Source organism: Pongo pygmaeus, chromosome 21 (assembly GCF_028885625.2).
Source record: "Pongo pygmaeus isolate AG05252 chromosome 21, NHGRI_mPonPyg2-v2.0_pri, whole genome shotgun sequence".
Classification (NCBI taxonomy): Eukaryota; Metazoa; Chordata; class Mammalia; order Primates; family Hominidae; genus Pongo; species Pongo pygmaeus.
In genome coordinates, this window is record NC_072394.2 from 34,478,679 (window position 1) to 34,505,320 (window position 26,642).

Sequence of the window (26,642 nt, forward strand, 5' to 3'; positions counted from 1 at the left end):
AAACTTCCACTCAGCGGCAGCCAGGGAAAGACTGCTCCTCTCCCAGCAGAAGCGAGCAAACGTGCATCACCCTTCTCAGTTTAAACATATATTTATAGCTATTGGTTTTCTTTTTGTTTGTTTGTTTTTGTTTTGAGACAGGGTCTCACTCTGTTGCCCAGGCTGGAGTGCAGTGGGGCAATCTTGGCTCACTGCAACCTCCACCTCTCGAGTTCAAGCAATTCTCCTGTCTTAGCCTCCCAAGTAGCTGGGATTACAGGCACCCACTACCACACCCAGCTAATTTTTGTATTTTTGATAGAGACAGGGTTTCACCATGTTGGCCAGGCTGGTCTCGAACTCCTGACCTCAGGTGATCCGCTTGCTGACCTCAAGTGATCTGCCTGCCTCAGCTTCCCAAAGTGCTGGGATTACAGGCATGAGCCATTGCACCTGGCCTATTTATAGCTATTGTTTAGATGGGCAATCTGGGGGCATCCAGCAGGCTAAATGGGGACTTAATTCAATAAGAATTTATTGAGCACCTACTGTGTTCTAGTTTTACACACTGGGGATATAGCAGTGAACACAACAAAGTCCTTACTGTCATATCTTATATCCTAATGGTCAGATGGATAATAAACAAATCAACAGGTAATACATTAGGTGCGTTAGTCCAGGTCCTTTTTTATTTTTTCTTTTCTTTTTTTTATACTTAACTTCAGCATACCCTGAGACAGTTCAAGTCCTTTGAGAAGCAGACTCCCATAGCATTAAATGTGCAAGAAATTTATTGGAGGAAACGGCTATGAGAGAAAATGGGAAGAAACCAGGAGAGGACAGGAGAGCCATCAGATAGTGGGGCACCTCTGTCCACTAATGAAAAAGAAAAGGAAGGAAGAAAGGAAGGAAGAAAAAAGGAATAAAAGGAGGACGTGTCTTGGACTGCCATGCCGTGTTTTTTTGTTTGTTTTTGTTTTTTTTTTGTAGTTGTTGTTTTGTTTTGTTTTGTTTTGTTTTTTTGAGACAGAGTCTTGCTCTGTCGCCCAGGCTGGAGTGCAGTGGCGCAGTCTTGGCTCACTGCAACCTCCGCCTCCCAGGTTCAAGCAATTCTCCTGCCTCAGCCTCCTGAGTAGCTAGGATTACAAGCATGTGCCACCACGCCAAGCTAATTTTTGTGTTTTTAGTAGAGACAGGGTTTCACCATGTTGGCCAGGCTGGTCTTGAACTCCTGACCTTGTGATTCGCCTGCCTTGGCCTCCCAAAGTGCTGGGATTACAGGCGTGAGCCACCACGCCCGGCTGCCATGTCATTCTAAGGAAAGTTTGTCAAGGCTGTTAAGGAGCCCTTGGCCAAAGTCTCTTGACAGAGGTCCCCCAGACATGGGTGGGCTTCAGTCTCCCTGCCACACTCAGTCATTGCCTGGGAGCAGCCCATGAGAGCAGTGATGGACTTCAGAGCACAGCAGCTGAGCCGCTGATTAATTTCTCCAATCGTACTCTTGCAGTTGGAGATCTGAGAGGTGCATCCTCATGGCCGCCACGTTTAAGAGGTGATTAGGGGCATGAAGACTAGCTGGGAACAGGCTAGACAGTGATGGGAGTTGGGGGGCAGAGGATCCTGTCTTCGCCAGGGTGATGAGGGAAGGTTGCTCTAAGAAGGTACAATCATTAGAGAGACTGAAGGAAGTGATGGAGCCTTTCTGGGTGAAGGTGAAGAATATTCCAGAAACAGAACATGCAATGCCCCAGAGGTATAAGCACAGTTGGTAAGTTGAAGAAGAGCAAGGAGGGCTCCAGTGGAATGATCAAGGGAGAGTTCGAAGGAGACAGATCTGAGAGGCTGAGGAGGGGATCAGATTGTGGAGGTCTTACCCACCTTGGAGGGGACTTGGGCTTTTACTCCAAGTGGGATGGAAACCCTGGGGGGGTTTGAGCAGAGAAGGAATGAGATCTGACTTACCTTTTTTTTTTTTCTTTGAGACGGACTCTCACTCTGTTGCCCAGGCTGGACTGCAGTGGTGCGACCTCGGCTCACTGCAACCTCTGACTCCAAGGTTCAAGCGATTCTCCTGCCTCAGCCTCCTAAGTAGCTGGGATTACAGGCTCGCGCCACCAAGCCCGCCTAATTTTTGTATTTTTAGTAGAGATGGGGTTTCACCATGTTGGTCAGGCTGGTCTCCAACTCCTGACCTCAGGTGATCTGCCCGCCTCAGCCTCCCAAAGTGCTGGGATTACAGGTGTGAGCCACCATGCCCAGGATGACTTGCATTTTAAAAGGCTCACTTATTTGTAAGAGGCAGAATGAGGATTCAAACCCAGCTCTATTTGACTTCAAATCTCATGCTCTATTTTCAAACTGCCCTGCCTCCTGCCTGCCTTAGAGATAAAATCATTCCAAGAAGGTTCACAGTTGCTCTGGAATTCTGAAATTGACCAAGTGACCCAAGAGTAACATTGACCATGCTATGAGTTTTATATGTGGTTGAATAAGTGTTTGGAACACAGGCATCTCAGAGCCAACCCTATGGCTGAGCCAGGCAAATGATCAAAGGCCCTGAGTTCTCCTTCAGTGTGTTGCTCTGTCGCTCGCCATCGTGTGAGCCAGGGCCCACACAGCCTCTTGGGGCTGTTACTCCACCTGTCCAACGAAGATTTTGATCTCCCAAGTTTCTTCCTGTTTGCAAAATCAAAGTTTTGAGCTCTATGAGAAAGAAGCTGAGGCTCAGTAAAGGGAAGACATGAGAAGTCAGGAGTGACCCCTAACTGTCTATTAGGGACAGTAGTCACTCGGGGATAAAGACAGTTCGTTCAGAAGACAGTCAGGGAACCTGAGGAGAGGGAGCTGCTGGGCTCTGCACCCCCAAGGCACTGCTCAGGGAATTGGCTCCTGTTGGGGAAATACTTTTTCCCCACCCCCATTGCTGAGCTGTTCTGAGAAGGGAAAGTTCCTGTAACTGAACAGCCTTAAGCACTGGGCCCCCAGCGGTCTGCCTTCTTGAGAGTTCTGTTTGGGTTCCTCATTCTCCCCTTCCCCTTCATCGCCCACAGCCTCTGGGGCTGACCTCAGTGGATGATGACAGGCAGGAGAGCTGAGTGCCAGTTTGACCTACCACTGACTAGCCGGGGGACCCACTCTCCCATGGGCTTCCATTTCCCTATCTGAAAAATAACTTCATAATTCTGGTCTGTTGACTTCAGCCAAGTATGATGAGGCCCATAGAGAGTAGAACATAATATATCCATTACACGAATGTGTATGGAGGGCCTATTAGACACCAGGCACTTCTTTTTTTGAGACATTCTTTCTCTGTAACCCAGGCTGGAGTGCAGTGGCATCACTACAATTCATTGTAGCCTCAACCTCCCAGGCTCAAGTGATCCTCCCACCTCAGCCTCTCAAGTAGCTGGGAATACAGGCACATGCCGCCATGCCTGGCTAATTTTTTTTGGTAGAAACATGGTCTCGCTATGTTGTCAGGACCAGCCTCCTGGGCTCAAAGCAATCCTCCCACCTCAGCCTCCAAAAGTGCTGAGATTACAGGCATGAGCCCTTGCATCCAGTCTCTATAACCAGGTTCTTTTAAGGCATGGCTTCAGTGCCATCAGCTTAATGAGGTCCATATTCCTCCCATCCTCACCTACTCTAACAGGTCTAGTACCATCTTACCTTCTCTTCTACTAAAACCTGGTATCAGGGAGGTCTTTGCCATCAGCCATTTGCACTTGAGTGCAAATCACAATCCCTTATAAGAATTCCCTCTGCACTGGGCAAGACTCTTTGATGTTTAAGGGGGAATAAATCCAACTCAAAACTGGCTCAAGCAGAAGAAGGAGGTTACTGGAAAATCCCTGAGATATCAGCTTCAGGCAAGGCTTAATCCAAGGCTGGGAGTCTGTATTTCTCTATTTCTTGGGTTTGCCTTGCTGCTGCAGGCCTTTTTTTCGAGCTAGAAACCAAGGGCTGGCTCTCAATGGCCAGGATTGAATCACATGCCCATCTCTGCTTCTTTTTTTTGAGATAGAGTCTCGCTCTGTCACCCAGGCTGGAGTGCAATGATGCAATCTCGGCTCACTGCAACCTCCACCTCTCAGGTTCAAGCAATTCTCCAGCCTCAGCCTCCCAAGTAGCTGGGATTACAGATGCCTGCCACCAAGCCCGGCTAATTTTTTGTATTTTTAATGGAGATGGGGTTTCACCATGTTGGACAGGCTGGTCTTGAACTCCTGACCTCCAGTGATCCACCTGCCTCTGCCTCCCAAAGTGCTGGGATTACAGGCATGAGCCACCGCGCCCATCCACCCATCTCTGCTTCTATTACTGCAACTCTCATTGGCTTGATTTGGTCACAGACCCACCTCTACAGCCAGGGGTTGGAGTCAACTCTATCCCAATCCATAAACTGAGACTAGGGGAGGAGTAATTCCCAAAGGAAAATTGGAGAACTGTTGTTAGAAGAAGGGGGGAATGGATTCTATGCAGGAAAGAACTGCAGCTTCTTCTTTCAGAGAACGTCTCATCCAACATCTCATTTCACATTTGGAGAAACTGAGGCTCAGAGACAAGTTGAGACTTGCCTAGGGTCACACAATGAGCTTATGGCAGAGATGGGACCACAATCCAGGGCTTCACACCCTCAGCCCTTGCAGGTTTCTGCTTAAGCATAGAAGCTCCCAGAAAACCATCTCCAGCCCACTGGATGGATGATCAGGCAGGCCCCGGCCTCTCCCCCTTGAGCTTGACTCTGAGCGCACAGGCCGAGACTCTGAGGCTTCTGTAGCCAGCATGGTGACCCTGGGAAGCAGCCAGGCACAAGCTAGCTGACCTCTCTCATTTCCCTCAGCAGAGGCTGAGGTGGTGAGGAGCAGGTTTCAGGTTCCCAGGGTCGGCAGTGGCCCGAGGAAGTATCCTTACCAGGGATCAGCAGTTCTGAGTGGGTGTGCAAGCAGGCAGGCTACTTCTGCTCTCAGAGCCTGCTTTTGAAGCACATTAGATGAGAAATGTGTATGCAGAAGTTTTACACAGTCCTTCACATCCCTAGTCACATAGGACCTCAGGCCAAGCCTGAGAAGCAAGGCCTCCTATTTAGCAGGAAAGAAAAATAAGGCTCAGAGAGGGCAAATGACTTGCTCAAGGTCACATACCCAGTCAGTGGCAGAACTGCGATCCAAACTCAAGTATTCTGACTCCCAAGTTCAGCCTTCATTCTGCTACATTGGTGGATCTCAAATTTTAGTGTATATACTAATTTCCTGTAGAATTGTTAGAACTACAGATTCCAGGCACTCACTCCCAGATACTGGTTCATTCAATCCAGAGTGTGACCCAACAATATGCAAGAATCAGTGAAGACTTTTTGAGTTCAAATGGCAGAAACCCAACTCAAATTGGCTTGAGCAAAATTGATAATTTATTTACTCATGGACTGGAAAAATCCTGAGGTGTATAGGCTTCGGGCATAGCTGGATCCAGGTGCTCAATTTATCTTCAGGAATTACTTTATCTCCATATCTCAGCTCTGTTGTCCTCTCTGGTGGCTTCACTCTAAAGCAGCTTTTACCTTGATGATGTTGAGGTGGCCTCCAAGAACTCCAGGTTCCTACATCTCAACAATCCTTATAGAAAGGGGGTGCTTTTTCCCTAATTTTTCCAGCAAAATCCCAGGGCAGACTGCCTCAGTGAGGAGGACGTATATGCCTATAGCTGAACCAATTTCTGTAGCCAGGGGGCCAGAGGATACGGGATTCTCTGATTGGCCAGGCCTGTGTCAAGTTGCCAATCCCTGAAGGCAAGGGTGGGATCGGCCCCACCAAACCTCATGCACTAAGTGGGAGAAAGCTGGTTCTCCAAAGGAAAATCCAGGTACTGTTATCTGAAGAGGGACAGATGCTGAGGAGGCAGGAGCAAAAGAGGTTCTCTAGCCTTCTTGGCTAGAATGTTCACATGAATCGCCTGGGAACCTTGTTAAAATGCACATTCTGATTTGGGAAGTGGGGCCTGAGATTCTGCATTTCTTACACCTCCCCTGTGAGGTTGAGGCTGCTGGTTCTCACGCTAGCCACACTCTGAGCACCATATTGCATTTCTAAACTCACTCAAGCCACTTTGTCACAAGGCACTCTGCAGAGAGGCCCTGGGCTACATAAACCTCTTTCTTCCATCATTCTCTCCCCACCTTCACCCCATCCCCTGTTCCCAAACCCACCCGAATAATATCAGCACTATCTGTTTGGCAACCACTCACCAACATACTATAGATTCTGCTGACAAATCACAGTCGAAGAAATTGTCCATTGTGCCCTCCAATGACTTCTTTTTTTTTTTTTTTTGAGACGGAGTCTTGCTCTGTTGCCCAGGCTGGAGTGCAGTGGCACGATCTTGGCTCACTGCAACCTCTGCCTCCCGGGTTCAAGCGATTCTCCTGCCTCAGCCTCCCAAGTAGCTGGGATTACAGGTGTGCGCCACCACACCTGGCTAATTTTTTCTGTTTTCGGTAGAGTCAGGGTTTCATCATATTGGCCAGGCTTGTCTTGAACTCCTGACCTCAAGTGATCCACCCACATCAGCCTCCTAAAATGCTAGGATTACAGGCATGAGCCACCGCACCCAGCCCCAGTGACCTTTTTATGAGGAGCCACAGAACAAATTCTCTTTTGAATTTATACTCAAAAAATATTTGTTTCTGTCAACAGACAAATTGCTGTGCTTCCTGGGATCTTATGGTGATGTTATACAAGCTTCCATTTTTATCTTGGCTACTAGGAAGCTCAGAGATAAATCTAGTACTCAATGGTAGTAGCAGTCCCACCCTGGGCTTCTGGTTCAATAATCTTTCCCGTCTATATGGTGTAGAGTAACACTTTTTGAGTCTTGCAGTGCTCTGTATATGGTTTAATATTATAAGCTCCTTCAAATCCTTTTTGGAAGTTGGTTCTTCTTTGGAATATTCTTGACTTTCCCCCAATCTTTATCTATTCAGATCCTCCCTGTTCTTCAAAACCCAACTCATTATCTTGCTGCTCAATTATTATTATAATCAGGTTGCTTTTTATAAGAACTTACTAACATACACATTGGCACATAAATTCATTTTACAAGAGTGGTTTGATGTACATGTTTGCAGTTTGTGTTTTTCACCCATTAAGTATTTTAGCAATCTTTGCATGGCCCCTCCTATCTTTAGCACTCCCTAGTAGCTTATTTTTCTTTCATTCTTAAAATTGTGGTAAAATACGCATAACAAATTTTCCATCCTAATCATTGGCAAGTGTACACTTCAGTGGTATTCAATCCATTCAGAATGTTGTGCAACCCTCACCACCATCCATCTCCATAACTCATTTCATCTGAAACTCTACACCCATTGAACACTAACTCCTCACTTCCCCTTCCCCCAGCCCCTGGCAACCACCATTCTACTTTCTGTATGTCCTAATAGCTTCTTAGTATGTGGCTTCGGGATGTAATTGTGTGTCCAGTCTCCCCTTCTCAACTGAGTCATAGAGCAGGAATGTCCTGATGCTTTTACTTTTTTTTTTTTTTTGCCCTGTCTTATGGTGCTGACAGACACTTTTACTTCCTACTACATAAAGCATGGCACGCCAGGCATGCAGCCATTCACTCACTGTGCATGACACTCCTACTGTGTGCCAGGAAGCACTGGGCTAAGCACTGAGGAATGCAGGTGTGAGCACCAGCCTTTCCTGTGCTGCAGTGATGGGAGCATTCTCTCTCTGCGTGTTTGGATATGGCAGCTCTGAGCCACAGACGGCTGCTGAGCACAGATGGAGTCATAGCTGAGATGTGCTCTAAGAGTAAAATCCACACTGAGATGTGAAGGCTTAGTACAAAAAAAAAAAAAGTAAAGTATCTCTTTAATAATTTTTATATTTATTATAGGTTAATAATTTTGATATATTGGGTAAAATAAATACATCTTAAAATTAATTCACTTGTTTCTTTTTACTTTAAAAAACCTGGATGTAAAAAAATTTTTTTAAATGAAAAATAGGCCAAGCGCGGTGGCTCACACCTGAAATCCCAGTACTTCGGGAGGCCGAGGCAGAGAGATCACCTGAGGTTGGGAGTTCAAGACCAGCCTGACCAACATGGTGAAACCCTGTCTCTACTAAAAAATACAAAAATTAGCCAGGCGTAGTGGCACGTGCCTGCAATCCCAGCTACTCAGGAGGCTGAGACAGGAGAATCACTTGAACCCGGGAGGCAGAGGTTGCAGTGAGTGGAGATCGCACCACTGCACTCCAGCCTGGGCAACAAGAGCAAAACTCCATCTCAAAAAAATAAATAAATAAATAAAAATTTAAGAAAATAAAAACCAAAAAGAAATTTAAAATGAAAATAAAAATAAAATAAATAAAAATAAAGAAATTTTTTTTAAAAAGGAAAAAATAAAATAAAGTTTCCATTTTAATTTTTAAAAACCTGGCTGTAGAAAATTTTAACTTATATTTGTGGCTCACATGACATTTCTGGGCCTAGTGACCATGAACATGGACATTTCTGATGCCCAGTCCACACCAGGCAGTAGACATGGTTCTCTCATTTAGGGGGACAATCACATTTTACACAAATTTGACTCCTGCCAGTGTATCACTTTTAGAAAAATCACACTTTCAGCTGGGCATGGTGGCTCATATCCCAGCACTTTGGGAGGCCAAGGTAGCAGGATCACTTGAGGTCAGGAGTTCAAGACCAGCCTGAGCAACACTGTGAGACCTGCCCCCCTCTCTGCCCCCTGTCTCTTCAGAATATAAATTTTAAAAGATTAGCCAGGCATGGTAGTTTGTAACTGTAGTCCCAGCTACTAAGGAGGCTGAGGTGGGAGGATCACTTGATTCTGGGAGGTCGAGTTTGCAGTAAGCTATGATTACACCACTGCACTCCAGCCTGGGTGACAGAGCGAGACTGTCTCTGAGAAAACAAATCACACTTTATTGTGCAAAAATGGAACTCATGGGAATTCCCTATTTTTTAAAAAAAGCGAACTTCTCCAGTGTTGCAGTATCTCTAGGCTTGTGGGCCAGAGGAATTGCAAACTGTGCTTGCTTCATGATCCGGGGCAGTGTCATGTCTGCCAGTAAACAGAAATGGTTGTGGTTAATGTTTCTGCAGCGCTTACTGCATGCTGGGCACTTTTACACTCATCAACTTGCTCAGTGCTCACCACCACCCTGTGAGGTAGAACCCTCGTCACCCTTTCTCAGAGATGGCCTTGGATTGTGAATGAACACAGGTCTTCTGAGACCCCTCCCTCGGGACCCTGTGGCCATCTTGAATATGTACATTGATCACGTAAGGTGCTCAACACACGTGAATTGGAAATCACAAGACTCACAGCTGCAGATCAGTGGGTGCCCAGAGAGGTAGAGTGAGCTGCCCTACCTCACACGGAGCTGCTCTTCCCAGAACATCTTTATGCTGACCAAAACATACGAAATGTGATATAATTTTATGTCATATATGCCACACAAGATGCCTGTTTAATTTCCCAGAACTGTAATACACATTTATCTCAAAGAGAGATGCTGGTTTCAGTTTTAAATGCATGCAAGTACATTATAAATCTGTGCTTAATTGTGATAATTTTTCAAATTAATGATCCAGCACTCCAAGAGTCTGAATGTGTTCCTTATTTTATTTCCAAAAGACAAAGCAAAACCGCTCAAGTCTTGAGGTGGCAAATCTTTCCCAGTTCCCACCAGAAGAGGCAAATCCTTGTAAATAAAAGGAATCCTTTTTCGTTTTTAAAAGTAACTCATCTAAGCCTAGGAATTTGGGGGTTTTTTTCTTAAACCACAAATACATGTTTATTTTTAACAAGATAAGTATAACTGAGTTCTAACTGCTTTAGAAGAAAATGGCAATTGTGCAGAGATGAGAAAAGCAAGCACTTCCTTATGTGGTTGTCACAGCCTGCCTTCTCAGCAAATGTGTGTGCACATTTTGAGAAAAGAAATGAAACATTTCTTCCACATTTACAATTATGTTTTGACTCTACTTGGAGTAAATGTGTTTTGTTTAAGCATCCTTAAATTAATTGAATACAGCAGCAAAGTCTGCAAGCTCTACCTCCAAAATGTCCCCCAAACCTGTCCAGTGCTTACCTCCTCTCTGCCCCTACCCCGCCCTGGGCCATCATCATCTCATACCTGCACAATTTCGGCAGATTTCTCACAGGGCTCCCTCCCCTGCTCCCTACTGTCCCCGCCTCACTCAGGCACCGGTGGGATTATTTAAAGTGCAAATTGAATCCCATCATTCTCCTGCCAGAAACTTTCCATCATCCTTAGAATAAAATCCAAAGTCCTCACTGGCCCTACAGGATACAGTGGCCTCATCACAACCACCCTCTTCCCTGCCCATGAGCTTCAGCCACACTCTCCTGCTTTCAGTGCCTCCAACTTCTCTCCAAGCACATGCCAGCCTCAGGGACTTTGCATTTGCTGTTCCCTCTGCCTGAAACACTCTTCCCCAGAGTGTCCCCTCACTGGCTCCTTTGTGTCATTTAGACTGCAGGTTCTGTATCCCCTACTCTGACAGGCCTTCCCCAAATGCCCTGCCTAAAAGAGCCAGACCTGTTGTTCCCCACAGCACCCTCTCTTATTGTCCTCACACTTTTCGTTAACTCAATTTGTCCTGTTATTTATTTGTTGGCCTGTTTATTGTCTCTGTCTCCCATTTGGCTGCAGTTGAGTTCCTGAGGGCGTGAACTTGCTTCTCTTCTTCACAGTTTAGAAAAGTGCCCAGTAAATGCTGGCTGTGTAAATGGATGGATGAATTACCAAATAACTCAGAGAGAGACAGAGAGAAAGACAGGAGGAATAGTAAGAGGAAGAGGAAGAAGAAGAAGAAGAAGAAGAGGAAGAGGAAGAGGAAGAAGAAGAAAGAAGAAGAAGAAGAAGAAGAAGAAGAAGAAGAAGAAGAAGAGGAGGAGGAGGAGGAAGAGGAAGAAGAGGAAGAAAGAGGACGAGGAGGGAGGATGGAGGAGGGGGAAGGAGGAGGAGGGGGAGGAGGAAGGAAGGAAGGGAGGAAGGGAGGGAGGGAGGGAAGGAGTTATAAGCAATTTATAAATTGATACCAGTAATACGGTGCCTTGACAAACTAGATTGTTTGAGCCATGTTATGTGACCTCATCTTGTTATTTAATATAAAAATGGCAATTTATCTTCTGATAATACTGTAGTTTTTCTGTAGTGTTTGCTCTGAGCCTGACATTGCACTGAGTATTTCACCACCGTAGGTCATATTATTGTCCCCATTTTGCCGATGAAGACCTGAGAGGTGGGTAGGGGGCAGGAAAGTGGTCAGTGAGGTGCTGGTGGGGTGGAGGGGCCAAGGATGAGCTGAGGCTTTCTGACCTGAGAGCCGGCAGTGCCCACCACCCGCTCTGCCTCCCAACAGCTCTACCTGTTACATTTCTGTTATCCTCATGCCATCTTCTGAATAAACACCCATCACGCTGGTCCTTGGTACCCATGACAATGACAGCTTGTCAGCCCTGGGCCAGTGCTGTGGCACGTGGACATGGGGAAGCCCAGAGGGGGCAAGGATGGAGTGGGTGCCGTGTGGGGAGGATGAGGGTGCATGAAGCTGGCAGGGGAGTTAAGACTGGGAAGGCCAGTGGGAGCCAGCCGGGGACAGGGGACCTGGAACGCCAGCATCAGAAGACTTCCCCACATGAGGCTCTTGGTAACCGGGGCTCACCTCCCTTCTGTCTGCTGCAGGATGGGGTGCATGAGGTCCAAGTTCCTCCAGGTCGGAAGCAATACATTCTCAAAAAGTGAAACCAGCGCCAACCCACACTGCCCTGTGTACGTGCCGGATCCCACATCCACCATCAAGCCAGTGAGTACGGGAGGTCCCGGTTTCCCTGGGGGCTGCCGGATGCTGCCCCAACATTGCCCTAACAGCCTCCTGTCCTCCCAAGGTTGGGCAGGGTGAGCTTGAGGTGAAAGGGAGCTGACTGGCTACCAACAGTGCCCTGACTCGACTCTCCGGGATGCAGCACCAGCATGCATAGGGGCAAGGAAGTCACCTCTCTTTTCCTGCAGCCCAGGCTTGGCCCCTTAGCCTGGGCTCCACCGAACAGGTGTGAGTGAGCATCTCAGGCCTCCGGCCTGGGTGGAAGCAAAAGCAGTGCTGAGAGTAATGAGTGACCAGTAATAATAGCAGCTGAAGTGACAATGTAATGGTAGTATCAGCAGCATCGCAAAAATACAGTAACAATTGTCATAGCAATAGTACCAACCATAATTGCGTGAGTATAAGACCAAGAGTAGCAGCAGGAACAACAGCAAGAGTTGTAAAAAGAGAAGCAGTCATGCTAGGAGAGGTATTTACCAACTTCTTTTATGTTTATACAGAGCTGACTATGAATCAAGCACTGTTCTAAGCCTTTACGGTTATTAGCACCCTAATGCTCACAATAATCCTATTGTGTGACACACAAATACATTCTTCTTGAAAATAAAAACACAGGCTAGGTGCAGTGGCTCACACCTGTATTCCCAGCATTTTGGGAGACTGAGGCAGGAGAATTGCTTGAGCCCAGGAGTTCAAACTGCATGAGCTATGATCACGCCACTGCACTCCAGCCTGGGCAATACAGGGAGACCCTGTCTCTTTAAAAAAAAAAGAAAGAGCTGCTTAGAACACCATAGTTTAGGTGTCACTTCCCCTTTGCATGGGCACTTGGATTGTTTCACATATATAACGGAGCCTTTGTTTATGGAATATAAATCACTGGTGGGCCTATGATTTCTTCAAACTTAGTTCGGAAAACACTGATCTGGACCAACCCCTTCACTGTGTGTTGGGGGGAGGGGTCAAGCAGGATTCCCCGGTACATCCAAGACCGAAGACTGAGGCCACAGCTCAAGAAACCTGGATCCTGGCTGGGCACGGTGGCTCACTCCTGTAATCCCAGCACTTTGGGAGACCGAGGTGGGCAGGTAACCTGAGGTCAGGAGTTCTAGACCAGCTGGGCCAACATGGTGAAACCCCATCTCTACTAAAAATACAAAATTAGCCGGGCATGGTGGCATGTGCCTGTAATCCCAGCTACTCGGGAGGCTGAGGCAGGAGAATCACTTGAACCCGAGAGGTGGAGGTTTCAGTGAGCTGAGATCACACCACTGCACTCCAGCCTGGGTGACAGAGTGAGATTCCATCGCAAACAACAGCAACAACAAAAAACCTGGACCATTTTGTTTGCTGGCTCTGCCCCTAATGTGCTGTGTGGTGCCAGGCATGTCCCCTGCCCTACGTGGGCCTCCTCCCACAACATGCAGGGCTAGGGTAAGATGCTCTTGGGTATCCTTCTCAACACAGACCTTCCATGGGTCCCCACACATTGGTCAGATTCATTCTTTTCTCCCATTTCTTCCCCACAGGGGCCTAATAGCAACAACAGCAACACACCAGGAATCAGGGAGGGTAAGTATCTACGAGCAGATGCAGTGGAGTCACATGTCCTGCAGAGGGTTCAGCTAGGTTCTCCCTCAGCTTGAGGCATAAATCCCAAACAGTCAAACCCCTGTCGAGAATCTCCAAAATTTCCTCTGAAGTACTTTGCACAGGCTATTGTGTTTCTAGAATGCTGTTTAGTAACATGAACAAAACATATTTAGCTTTAAACTTGAGAATCACACCCAGCATGGTGAGATGCCTGCTTATACTAGGAGCCACATATTGATGGGTGCGGAGCTGTTCCAGGTGCCGGGTGAGGGTCACCCAGGGCTGTGGATGCACTTAGATGAAACCTCACCCTCCGTGTGTCTCCCTTCCCAACAGGCTCTGAGGACATCATCGTGGTTGCCCTGTATGATTACGAGGCCATTCACCATGAAGACCTCAGTTTCCAGAAGGGGGACAAGATGGTGGTCCTAGAGGAGTGAGTCCCCATCCCACTCCCCCTAAGACAGACCTGCCTCCTCTACTCAACTACGTGCTCTTTTGTGCTTCCATAAAGAACCTGATAGATGGGCTATCTTATCCTGGGTATAAATGTCTAATGAGAAGCTAATCACAATAGTGGAGGAAGGGTTTGCTGTCAACCTGGGTGAAGGGGACTGTGCACTTACTAAGAGTGTACATCCAGCCTGGGATGAACAGGTGAAGCTTTCTCAGGGAAGCCTTTCTAGGGCTCCTGTGATTAAGCCACCGGCTTTACCTGTGGACCAGGCCCCATCGAGTTGAACTTGCATTTGGAAATCCTTGGATCTCTGAGTTTGCACCTCCGATCTCCTACAGCCTTCACCATCGTGGGTATAGTGTCCAGGATGTGCTGAAGCCCGAGAACGGGAGTGATCATGCCTGGTCGGACCCCCAAGCCCACTCTCCCCTATTCTCAGCCCCAGCTGAGCTATTCGGAGTCTCCATGGGCACAGGACCCTGCCATGGGTATAGCTAATAAGACCAAAGCTGCAAGTCCAGGGAAAAGGAGTGGAGCCAGAGACCCAGGGCTCTGGGCTGTGGACAGGGTGATTCCAGACCCTCAGATGCACAACAGGAACTGTTGTAAGGATCCCTACCCTAATCATGGGCACATGCTGGGGCTGACATATTCACGGCCCTGTCCCTCACCCTACTGGCTTTCTGGAGGCAGGGAGTTTTCTAGGTCAAGGCTGGGCAGCTTGAGGAGACTGGAGGATGATCCTTCTGTCCCTAACACCTTTACTCCCTCCTGTCCCTCAGATCCGGGGAGTGGTGGAAGGCTCGATCCCTGGCCACCGGGAAGGAGGGCTACATCCCAAGCAACTATGTCGCCCGCGTTGACTCTCTGGAGACAGAGGAGTAAGTATCCTATTTCCTACCTTCCAGAAAGAGGCATGAGCAAAGCCAGCCTTGTTTGCAACTCAGGACGTCTGCACACACTGTACCACTGCCTGGTACACACTCTTCCCAGGGCTCTGGGCTCGGCTGGCTCCTTCTCTTCCTTCAGATTTCATCCTTCCGGTCAGGGAAGAGAGGCTAAAGTGGGTCCCAGCTATGACTTTGTCTTGTGGAAACCTGTTTTAATCCCTTCTGAACATGTTTTACTAGCAAAACGACCTGGTTTCTTTGGTTGGTTACACGTGCATTCTCTGCCTGCCCTGCAAGGAAGAGAGCTGGCGAGAGCGGGGACTTTGTCTGCTGCTGCATCCTCGGCACAGGCTGGCATGCAGTCAGTGCTCAATAAATATTGTTGAATGAACCACATGGTCTTACCAAGGAGGGTTTCTGGAGAGGTGAGACAGCTCACACCTGGCCAGTCATCCCTCATTTGTTGTTTTGTTTTGTTTTGAGACAGGGTCTCACTCTGTTGCCCAGGCTGGAATGCAGTAGCACCATCACAGCTCGCTTCAGCCTCAGCCTCCCCGGGCTCAGTTGATCCTTCCACCTCAGCCTCCCAAGTAGCTGGGACTACAAGTGGGCATCACCATGCCCAGCTATTTTTTTTTCTTTTTTGTATTTTTTGTAGAGAGGGGGTCTCCCTATGTTGCCCAGGCTGGTCTCAAACTCCTGGGCTCAAGTGATCCTCTCGCCGCAGCCTCCCAAAGTGCTGGGATTATAGGCCTGAACCACCGCACCTGGCCCATCCCTCATTTGATTCATTCGACAAACACATGCTCATGACTCTTCAAGCCCTGTGCCAGCCTAAGGGGCTGTGGAAACAAATAAGATATATACCTACCCTCAAGGAGCTCTCCGTAACCCATCGTTCTTGGCTGTGGGTTCTTCCTGGGTCTAGCTTGACTCTAAAAATATACTTCAATCATCCATCCATCCATCCATCCATCCATTCATCCATCCATCCATCCATCCATCATCCAACAGATACCTGTTGATTCCCTATTCCAGGAACAGAAGATGACTCAGATAGGTCTCCCTGCTGGAGATGTTCTCTGTATGGTGGATGAGGTTGATGAGTAAAAAGATGACTACATTGTGGGGTGGCAATATATCCCATTAAAAACCAGCCAATCAAAAGTTGACAAATGACAGTCCCCATTGTTTTGTCTCTTCTACCTCCTCTTTCTAGCTAGATGGTACTATGGGTTTGGGATGCTTGTCTGTTAAAAATGAAAACGCTTAGGCTTTTCCCATTATAAAGTCACCCCCGTCTGGCCGGGCATGGTGGCTCACACCTGTAATCCCAGCACTTCAGGAGGCCAAGGCACACAGATCACCTGAGGTCAGGAGTTCGAGACCAGCCTGACCAACATGGTATAACCCCATCTCTACTAAAAACACAAAAAAAATTAGCCCGGTGTGGTGGTGCGTGCCTGTAGTCCCAGCTACTCGGGAGGCTGAGGCAGGAGAATCACTTGAACCCAGGAGGTAGAGGTTGCAGTGAGCTGAAATATCACACCACTGCACTCCAGCCTAGGGGACAAGAGTAATACTCTGTCAAAAACAAAAAACAAACAAACAAACAAATAAAAACAATTATGCCACCCCTTCTTAGTGATCATGGAACTGGGGGCTCTTAGCTGCTTCTCTCTCCTTCTTCTGGGCTTTGCCCTAGGTCATCCCATGCTCTGTTTCTCCACTCCAAGGTCTGAACACTTACAGAATCCCTGGGTCACCTCATGTGGTCCTTGCAGCAACCATGGAGGAGGCATGGCTGGTATTATTTCTCAAAGGCAACATAATTGCTAAGTGGAAAATGCAGGGTGTAGACAACATGAATGGGGGGTTATCATTTGCAAACAAAGGCAAAATAACCTGGGTGGGGGGTTCTCAGACATGAGCAGCATCAGCATCACCTGGATTGCTGGCTAACAAGTGCTTTCTGGGCCCCACTGTCAGATTCCGAATATGCATTTGTAACAGGTTCTTGGGTGAGGCAGCTGCTGCTGCTGCTGCTGCTTCAGGGACCCAGCTTGGGAACCACTGATATAAATATGCATATCTGGCCAGGCACGGTGGCTCACACCTGTAATCCCAGGACTTTGGGAAACCGAGGCAGGCAGAACACTTGAGGTCAGGAGTTTGAGACCAGCCTGGCCTACATGGTGATACCCTGCCTCTACTAAAAATACAAAAATTAGCCAGGTGTGATGGCAGGCACCTGTAATCCCAGCTACTCAGAGGCTGAGGCATGAGATTCGCTTGATCTGGGAGGCAGAGGTTGCAGTGAGCCGAGATGACGCCACTGCACTCCAGCCTGGACAACAGAGCGAGACTCTATCTCAAAAAATAACAATAAAAATAAAAAATGAATAGACATATGTGTCCTTTCAGGGCACTCAGGGGTCCTTGTGCCTGAATCAAGAAACTGCTAACAGAGGTTGCCTCTGGGGAGCACAACTGGGACCTTGGGAATCAGGGCGGGACGGAATCTTAGTTTCTCTCATGCCCCCTTGAAATAGGCAATACTTTCAAATGTTTCAAAATGCAAATGTGGGGAAGCATGCAGAAGAGAGAGTGAAAAGTCTTCTTCCCAACCTGTCCCCAACCAGCCACTTCCCCTACCAGAAGCAACCAGTTTCTCGTGAGTCCTCCCAGACGCTTCCTCCTTATATAAGAAAAGACATCTTTTCCTGCTTATCTCACACAAGTGGTAGATACCACACACACTGTTCCATACCTCTCGTTCAGACCTTCCATGCAGCACCTAGTTCCTTTTTTTTTTTTTTTTTTTTTTTTTTTAGATGGAGTTTTACTCTTGTTGCCCAGGCTGGAGTGCAATGGTGCGATCTCGGCTCACTGCAACCTCCACCTCCCGGGTTCAAGCGATTCTCCTGCCTCAGCCTTACGAGTAGCTGGGATTACAGGCATGCGCCACCACGCCCAGCTAATTTTGTATTTTTAATAGAGACAGGGTTTCTCCATGTTGGTCAGGCTTGTCTCGAACTCCTGAACTCATGATCCGCCTGCCTCAGCCTCCCAAAGTGCTGGGATTACAAGTGTGAGCCACTGCTCCCAGACACCTCCTTCCTTTTTATACCACAGGGCGTCTGTCCTGTAGATGTCCTACCGTCCATTTAACCTCTGCCCTATACAGTGGTCACTTAAGTTGTTTCCAGTCATGTACTGCAGCGAATCTCCTGGTGTATATGTCATTTCTCCCTTGTGCAATCTATGGGATAACTTCCTAGGAGCAGAATTGTCAGGGAGACAGTTCTTTTTTTTGAGACAGAGTCTTGCTCTGTTGCCCAGGCTGGAGTGCAGTGGCGCGATCTTGGCCCACTGCAAGCTCCGCCTCCCGAATTCACACCATTCTCCTGCCTCAGCCTCCCGAGTAGCTGGGACTACAGGCTCCTGCCACCATGCCTGGCTAATTTTTTTTTTGTATTTTTAGTAGAGACGGGGTTTCACTGTGTTAGCCAGGATGGTCTTGATCTCCTGACCTCATGATCCACCTGCCTCAGCCTCCCAAAGTGCTGGGATTACAGGTGTGAGCCACCGCACCCGGCCGGGGGAGACAGTTCTTACTCTTACATTGTTGAATATTTTACCATGGCACAAGTCACTTTACAACATGAAAGCAAAGAAGGTAGGTGAGCAACATAGCATGGTGATTCAGAGCTTGGGTTCTGGAGTTAGACTGCCTAGCTTCAAATCCTGCCTCTACAACTTCCCAGCTGTGTGACTCTAGGCAAGTTACTTGCTCTCTCTGTTCCTCAATTTCATCATCCATAAAATGGGTCCAGGAGCGGTGGCTCATGCCTGTAATCCCATCGCTTTGGGAGGCCAAGGTGGATGGATCACCTGAGTTCAGGAGTTTGAGACCAGCCTGGCCAACATGGTAAAACCCCGTCTCTACTAAAAATACAAAAATTAGCTGGGTGTAGTGGTGGGTGCCAGTAATCCCAGCTACTTGGGAGGCTGAGGCAAAAGAATCGCTTGAACCAGAGAAGCGGAGGTTGCAGTGAGCCGAGATCACGCCACTGCACTCCAGCCTGGGTGACAGAGCAAGACTCGGTCTCAAAAAAAAAAAAAAAAAAAAAAAAAAATGGGAATGATAAAGGTGACAACTCCATAGAGCTGTTGGGTGGATAGCAAGATAGATGTTAACTTTCTCCCCAGTTGATAACAGAGGAACCAAAGGCCAAAGAGGAAGGCAACTTGCTCAAAGTCATACTGCAGGTTTGTGTCAGGGCCAAGTTGGGCTGAGGTCAGGTCTGCGGCTTTTTTCCAACTGCTCCTCACCCTAGTGAAGGTGGGAATGGATTCAGCTGCTGCTGCTTGAACTTTTCCACCCAAATATCTCCAATATTCAGGAAGAATGAAGAAAATGTCCCAGGATATGATCCTAAGTATAAAATTCTTTCCAATCTCACATTGTAGCTTAGAAGTTCATGCCAACTTTATATTCAACTCCGTATATGCGGAGGAGGATTGGTTGTAAAGCTAACAAAACTCAGGCCCTTCACAAGCTTCCAAGGTCCCAAGAAGGATCTTCCCCGTGGTCTTGTATGCTTGTGAAACCTGCAAAAGTAAGACTTTGACCACAGCTGGTTAAGACTGCTGTCTGTTTCCACCCTGTCTGCCTGTCCATCTCCCTGTCCCTCACAGCGAGCGGTACTGGAATGACCCATCAGCTTTTTGCACTTGTAATGCTGTATTATTTTTCTTAAAGGAAGTTCCCCCACTCCAAATTGCATAGGCTTCAGTCTCAGCAAACAGGATTCACCTCGGGTAAAATGTCTATTTTGATATCAAAAGAATGACTCCTTCCCCTTCTCTCCCCCAAAAAATCCTTGAGTAAAACTGATGCTGCAGGAAGCCAGACCCTCTGTAGCCTGACATTTCCCCTGGGACCTGCATGGCCACAGGCATCCTGTGTAGGCAGGACAGGACTGCACGACCCCAGGTTCACATTTGTCCACTCCCTTTTCCATCAGGTGGTTTTTCAAGGGCATCAGCCGGAAGGACGCAGAGCGCCAACTCCTGGCTCCCGGCAACATGCTGGGCTCCTTCATGATCCGGGATAGCGAGACTACTAAAGGTGACACCAGCCCTCCCCACCTTGTCCTCCCTGCAGAGGTGCCCCAGGTGGGACTGGCCACCACCCTTCCCTTGGAAAATGCCCTGGGAAAGGCTGAAAAACCCAACCAGGTGCGGCGGCTGCCAGGTTTCTCCTGCTCTTGGCCACCTGAGTTGGGGAGGGTTGAGGCTCTGTGCCTGGCTCTGCCCTTCTTATCCACCATAGCTGCCAGCTTAGGTCAGCGGAACTAGTGCCAGGTGGCTTAGGTCCTGAAAACAAAGGAACATCCAGCTGAAGCTTGATCTTCACTGACTTGTTTTTTCATTTGCTTTCGTTTTTGTTTTGTTTTGTTTTTTGAGACGGAGTCTCACTCTGTCACCAGGCTGGAGTGCAGTGGTGCGATCTCGGCTCACTGCAACCTCCACCTCCCAGGTTTGAGCGATTCTCCTGCCTCAGCCTTCCAAGTAGCTGGGATTACAAGTGCTTGCCACCATGCCCAGCTCATTTTTGTATTTTTAGTACAGACGGGGTTTCACCATGTTGGCCAGTATGGTCTCGATCTCCTGACCTTGCGATCTACCCCTCTCGCCCTCCCAAAGTGCTGAGATTACAGGCGTGAGCCACTGCGCCCGGCCTGTTTTGTTTTGTTTGAGACAGGGTCTCACTCTGTTGCCCAGGCTGGGTTGCAGTGGCACAATCTCAGCTCACTGCAACTTCTGCCTCCCGAGCGCAAATGATTCTCCCATCTCAGTCTCCCGAGTAGCTGGGACTACAGGTACATGCCACCACGCTGACTAATCTTTTCTTTCTGTCTTTCTTTCTTTTTAGTAGAGATGGAGTTTTGCCATGTTGCCTAGGCTGGCCTCGAACTTCTGGACTCAAGCAATCTGCCTACCTCAGCCTTCCAAAGTGTCAGGATTACAAAGTGTCAGGATTGGTTTTTGTTTTGGTTTTTTTAAATACCCATAACAGACCAAGTAGGGGAGGCCAACACAGGAGGATCACTTAAGCCCAAAAGTTCGAGACCAGCCTGGGCAACATAGTGAGACCCCATCTCTATGAAAAATTTTTAAAATTAGCCAAGCATGGTGGTGCACATCTACTCCCTGATACTCGGAAGGGTGAGGCCAGATGATCTCTTGAGTCCAGGAGTTCAAGGCTGCAGCGAGCCATAATGGAGCCACTGGACTCCAGCCTGGGCAACAGAGCAAGACCCTGTCTCTAAAAAAATAAAATAAAATACCCATTACAATGTATCTTATCCACAAGCCTCATTCCTCCTTTCCTCCCTCCATAAGGAAATGAGGTAGGATGAGGTCGCCAGAAGAGACTCAAGCCAGCCTTCTCTGGGACTCTGCTGAAAATGCTCCTTGGAAGCTTTTGGAAGTTTTAATGTCAGGTGACCAGCTTCCTGGAATTTCTGTGCTGCAAGGATGGATTCATGCTGATTGGGTGCATGGATGGCAAGAACAGGCCTGGAAAACATCGTGTAGCTCAAACTGGCATTGATTAAGGCTCATTGCCTCAAAGGAATGAACATCAGTAGGATTCTTATGATTTCAGATTTCATGCGCTAAGTGCACTTTTACTAATACATTTAGGTTCACAACTGCTTGACTCAAATAAGCCAAGTATGTTGTATAAAATGTGACCTCACGATGCCCTGAAGCAAACAGATTTGGGGACATTGATTAAAGGCATGTTCCCCATGTGGCCTTCTACTTGACCCTCAGCTATCTGAATTGGCGAAGCTTTCATGTGGCTAGGGTAATGCTACTCACAACCAGTGTGGCAGCTCAGTGAATGCTTGGGCTTTGTCTCTTCCCACCCAATGAGCCCCATTCAAGCCCCCAGGGGAAAAAAAAGGAGATAAAAAGACAAAGCTGTGCACAGCCCCGAGCTTCTCCTCTCTAGCTGTGCCCAGGACAGCTTTTGGCTTGGGCTAGTCCATCCTGCAGACAAGGGCAGAGGAATCAAAGAAACCATCACAGATCTGTGGGGCAGGAAAATGAGCCTGGTCCAGCTTTCACAGCTCTCTGAGATGGGGCATGGTGGGAATTTTAGCCGATTTAATAAAAGTTGCAGCATGGGACCCGTGAATCCCACCCTGCTGCTTCCTGGATCCTGCCACACCCCATCCAGCAGCAACCAAGCCAGTCTCGCCCTTGACTGGGACAGAGTGGCTAAGAGGGGATCTGGAGCCAGCTGCCTGGATTTGAATCCCAGCTGTGCCACTTACCAGCTGTGTGACTCTGGGTGAGTTACTTCACCTCTCTGGGCTTCAGTTTCCTCATCCGTAAATGAGGATGATGATATTATAAAACCCTTACCCCATGAGGTTATTCATTCATTGAATAAATAATATAATTTATATAGTTATAATTCATTATAATGAATATTATTCTTATTCATTCATTGTTCATTTACCCAGAGTGCTTTGAACTTGCCTGGTATGTATGGTAAGCTATTATTCATTCAACAGTATAAATTGGCCAGGTGAGGTGACTCAAGCCCGTAATCCCAGCACTTTGGGAGACTGAGGCGTGTGGATCACCTGAGCTCAGGAGTTGGAGACCAGCCTGGCCAACATGGCGAAACCTCATCTCTACTAAAAATACAAAAATTAGCCGGGCGTAGTGGCGGGCGCCTATAATCCCAGCTACTCAGGAGGCTGAGGTAGGAGAATTGCTTGAACCTGGGAGGCAGAGGTTGCAGTGAGCCAAGATTGCACCACTGCACTCCAGCCTGGATGACACAGCGAGACTCTGACTCAAAAAAAAAAAAAAAAAAAGTTTAAGCTTCCCCAAATCCTATGACATTGTACTATCATCATGGTAAAGAACACTGAGACAGAGGGACTAATAACTTGCTCGAGGGCACACAGCTCACAAATGGCAAAATGGTGGTCATGAGCTGAAAGACTTACGTGTTTCTGCTCTATGTGATAATATAGGGTGGTGCCAAAGTAATTTCAGTTTTTTCCACTACTTTTGATAGCAAAAACTGCAATTACTTTTGCACCAGCCTAATATGTATGTTAGGTTCCCATTGCTGCTGTAACAAATTAATACAAACTTAGTGCCTTAAAACAACACCCATCTATTCTCTAACAGTTCTGGGGATCAGTAGTCTGACCTCACTGGGCTCAAGATGTCAGCAGGGCTGGTTCCTTCTGGAGGCTTCAGGGGAGAATTCATTTTCTTGCCTTTTTTAGTTTCCAGAGGCTACAGCATTCCTTGGCTCATAGTCCCTTCCTGACGTCTGTCCAAGCTCTTGTTTCCGTCTTCACCTCTTCCACTTTGACCTTCCTACCTCCTTCTAACAAGGACCCAAGTGATTACACTGGGGCTACCTGGATCATCTGGAATAATCTCCCCATCTCCAGATCCTTAACTTAATCACATCTCTAAAGTACCTTTTACCATGTTAGGTAACATATTCCCAGGTTCCAGGGTTTAGGGCATGAATATCTTGAGGGACCATTATTCAGCCTACCACAGCATGTTCACATTTCAATAACTGGACTGGATTTCTGGATTTTTTTCCAGAAAAGTCATAGCCTGAGTTTTTATGAAAAAGTAAAAAGTATACTGTGTTCTCTTGGCTTTTTGTAGGGTAGATGATAGAAAGATGGAACAATAGATCAGAAATAATGAAGATGATGATGATGATAGCCAACATTTGCAGAGTGGTCAGTTTCCAAGTAGTTTACAGGCATTACTTCTTTTAGCCATCAGGCAATAGGATCAGGTAGGGTGGCAAGAGAACTATTCCCATTTTACAGATGAGAAAACTGAGGCATAGAGAGGTGACATAGTCGCGTGGCCAAGGTCTCACGGGTGGATGTGGTAGAGCCTGGATGAGAGCCCAGGATGCCTGGCTCCCACAGCCCACTGAGACCCTCGGGCACTTCTGCCCAGGTGTCAGGACGGTGCCAGCGGTAGCCTTACAGGGTGTCAGAGTGCTAAGGCAAGGTGGCAGGCCTCCAAGATGCCATTCTGAGGGGTTTCTCTTTGGTCAATTCAGGAAGCTACTCTTTGTCCGTGCGAGACTACGACCCTCGGCAGGGAGATACTGTGAAACATTACAAGATCCGGACCCTAGACAACGGGGGCTTCTACATATCCCCCCGAAGCACCTTCAGCACTCTGCAGGAGCTGGTGGACCACTACAAGAGTGAGTCCCACCCCGGGGGTGACATCCCCACCACGATGGGCCCAGAGACTCCTAGTCACGGATGCACTGTGGCCCCTGAGACCTCCTGAGTCCTTCCTGGCCATCCCCTAGACAGATAGTTGCTTTGGATGCTTCTGAAGGCTTAGGACTGTTGAGCAGGATGGTGGGGTGGCCCAGATGTAGAGGTGGCACCCCGTCAAACTCTGCTTGCTTGGGAATGTCTCTGATGGTGGCAACCAGGTGGAACACTGGAGACATCCAGTGGACCAGGCAGGGCGGCCTCCAAGGAGCAACCTCTGGCTGGCTCGGTGCTTGTTGCTCTCAATTGACCAGGGACTCTGTTCCAGAGGGGAACGATGGGCTCTGCCAGAAACTGTCGGTGCCCTGCATGTCTTCCAAGCCCCAGAAGCCTTGGGAGAAAGATGCCTGGGAGATCCCTCGGGAATCCCTCAAGCTGGAGAAGAAACTTGGAGCTGGGCAGTTTGGGGAAGTCTGGATGGGTAAGGACCCAGGGCCAGAGCCCACAGGGCCAGAGGGTGGAGGGGAGAGGGAGGTCACTTGCTTCCAGGAACACCTTATGGCAAAGCGGGAATGCTACCCAAGGCAGAAGGGGAGATTTAAATAATAGCCATAAAGAAGCAGTTCCCTGATAGCAAACCAAATTGTCTTGCTGTGCAAACACTGATTTGCCTTTGAGACCAGTCCTGTAGGGGTCAAAAACTTCCTTCTGGGAAGCAGGTGTCATGGATGAGGAGTCCCTCCCTCATACGGAGTGGGGACTGCCTAACAGTTTGGGATTGAGATGACCAGAGATCTTTTCAGATGATGAAAATTAAGAATGGGGAAATGCAGCTTGGAGATTTCCAGGCAACTGATGAACAGGTTATTCTGAGCACCTGCTGTGTGCCCAGCACTGTTAGGATCTTGTGGGAAAATCAGAAAGGCACATCTCACACCTGCTGGTTTTCCCCAAGAACTTAAGAACAACATTGCCTGCTTTGCAGGGCTGTGGGGTAGATGCAGTGCCAACCCAGTGTGGGGCAGCCTGCTGTGTTAATACCCCACTGCATTCCAAATGGGAGTGAAGACAACTTACAGGGATGCAAACAACTCAGCCAGATAAAATAAGTTTAAAATCCATGTATTTCGACTGTATTTATCGAGATTCTGCTGCGTGCAAGGCCAGGCACAGTGGCTCATGCCTGTAATCCCAGTACTTTGGGAGGCCGAGGCGAGTGGATCACTCAAGGTCAGCAGTTCGAGAAAAACCTGGATAATATAGTGAAATCCCGTCTCCACGAAAAATACAACAATTAGCCAGGCGTAGTTGTGGGAGCCTGTAATCCCAGCTACTCGGGAGGCTAAGGCAGGAGAATTGTTTGAACCCAGGAGGTGGAGGTTGCAGGGAACCGAGATCTCACCACAGCACTCCAGCCTGGGAGATAGAGTGAGACTCTGTCTAAAAAATAATAATAAAATTAAAAAGAATTTGACAAAAAAGAAAATATGGAGAGGAAGGTAAGACAGAGCTGAGTGGTGAGATTCGAAAGCCAAAAATGTCATATAAGGCGCTAGACTCCTACTACAGGAAGCCCACGGTTCTGGATTGGAGCTTCCCGTAAGCCAAGGCAAAATGGAAACACAAGCAATTACAAAATTGACAGGACCCACCAAATGAAGCAGGGTGGGGTGAGGGGAGGGAACAGCATGTGCCAAATCCCTGTGGTGGAAGGGGAGTTGAGTGCTTGAGGGACTGAGTGACCTGCAGGGTGACTGGCACATAAAAGGCAAGGGGAGTTTAGTGGCTGATGAGGCTAGAGAGGTGGACGAGGCTGGACCATGCAGGGCCTGGGGAGTCTGGCATTTATTTAAAAGCAGTGTTAAGATTAAAGTGGGCAGTGTATGTGTGTGACATAACCTGAGTAGTGTTTTAAAGCTATTTTTATTTGTTTGGGTTTTTTGTTTGTTTGTTTGTTTGTTTGAGATGGAGTCTCGCTCTGTCACCCAGGCTGGAGTGCAGTGGCTCAGTCTTGGCTCACTGCAAGCTCCGCCTCCCGGGTTCACACCATTCTCCTGCCTCAGCCTCCCCAGTAGCTGGGACTACAGGCGCCCACCACCACGCCTGGCTAATTTTTTGTATTTTTAGTAGAGACGGGGTTTCACTGTGTTAGCCAGGATGGTCTCGATCTCCTGACCTCGTGATCTGCCCAGCTCGGCCTCCCAAAGTGCTGGGATTACAGGCGTGAGCCACTTAAAGCTATTTTTAAATCCTTGCAACAGCACTTCAAAGGCAAGGCTTATCATTTCCACTTTACAGATGAAGAAGCTGAGGAAGCCACGGCTCCGAGAGGTTAAGCCACTTGCCCTAGTGTGCACAGCTGGGAAGTGGTGAACCCGCCTTTCAACCCACATTTGTCTGAGGCCTAAGCCCATGATTTCGCTTCCCTCTCTGAGAGTTGAGATGAGCAGGAAAGACTTTCTGGAGGAGGCGGGTCTGCAGCTAGGCCTTCTAGGGTGGTACGGGAGACCAGTGGGCTCTGATCACCTTCCC

At 48.0% G+C, this 26,642-nt stretch overlaps 1 protein-coding gene across 1 annotated transcript in view; it reads left to right on the forward strand.

Annotated features, from left to right (window-relative positions):
* HCK (HCK proto-oncogene, Src family tyrosine kinase) overlaps positions 1-26,642 on the forward strand; it is a 49,711-nt gene that overhangs the window by 7,902 nt on the left and 15,167 nt on the right. Inside the window, exons 2-8 of the mRNA XM_054466918.2 lie at positions 11,724-11,844; positions 13,392-13,434; positions 13,792-13,891; positions 14,695-14,793; positions 19,833-19,936; positions 23,942-24,091; positions 24,439-24,591. Coding sequence (XP_054322893.1) covers positions 11,725-11,844; positions 13,392-13,434; positions 13,792-13,891; positions 14,695-14,793; positions 19,833-19,936; positions 23,942-24,091; positions 24,439-24,591 — 769 coding nt within the window. The 5' untranslated portion in view covers position 11,724. The remainder of the gene's footprint in view (positions 1-11,723; positions 11,845-13,391; positions 13,435-13,791; positions 13,892-14,694; positions 14,794-19,832; positions 19,937-23,941; positions 24,092-24,438; positions 24,592-26,642) is intronic.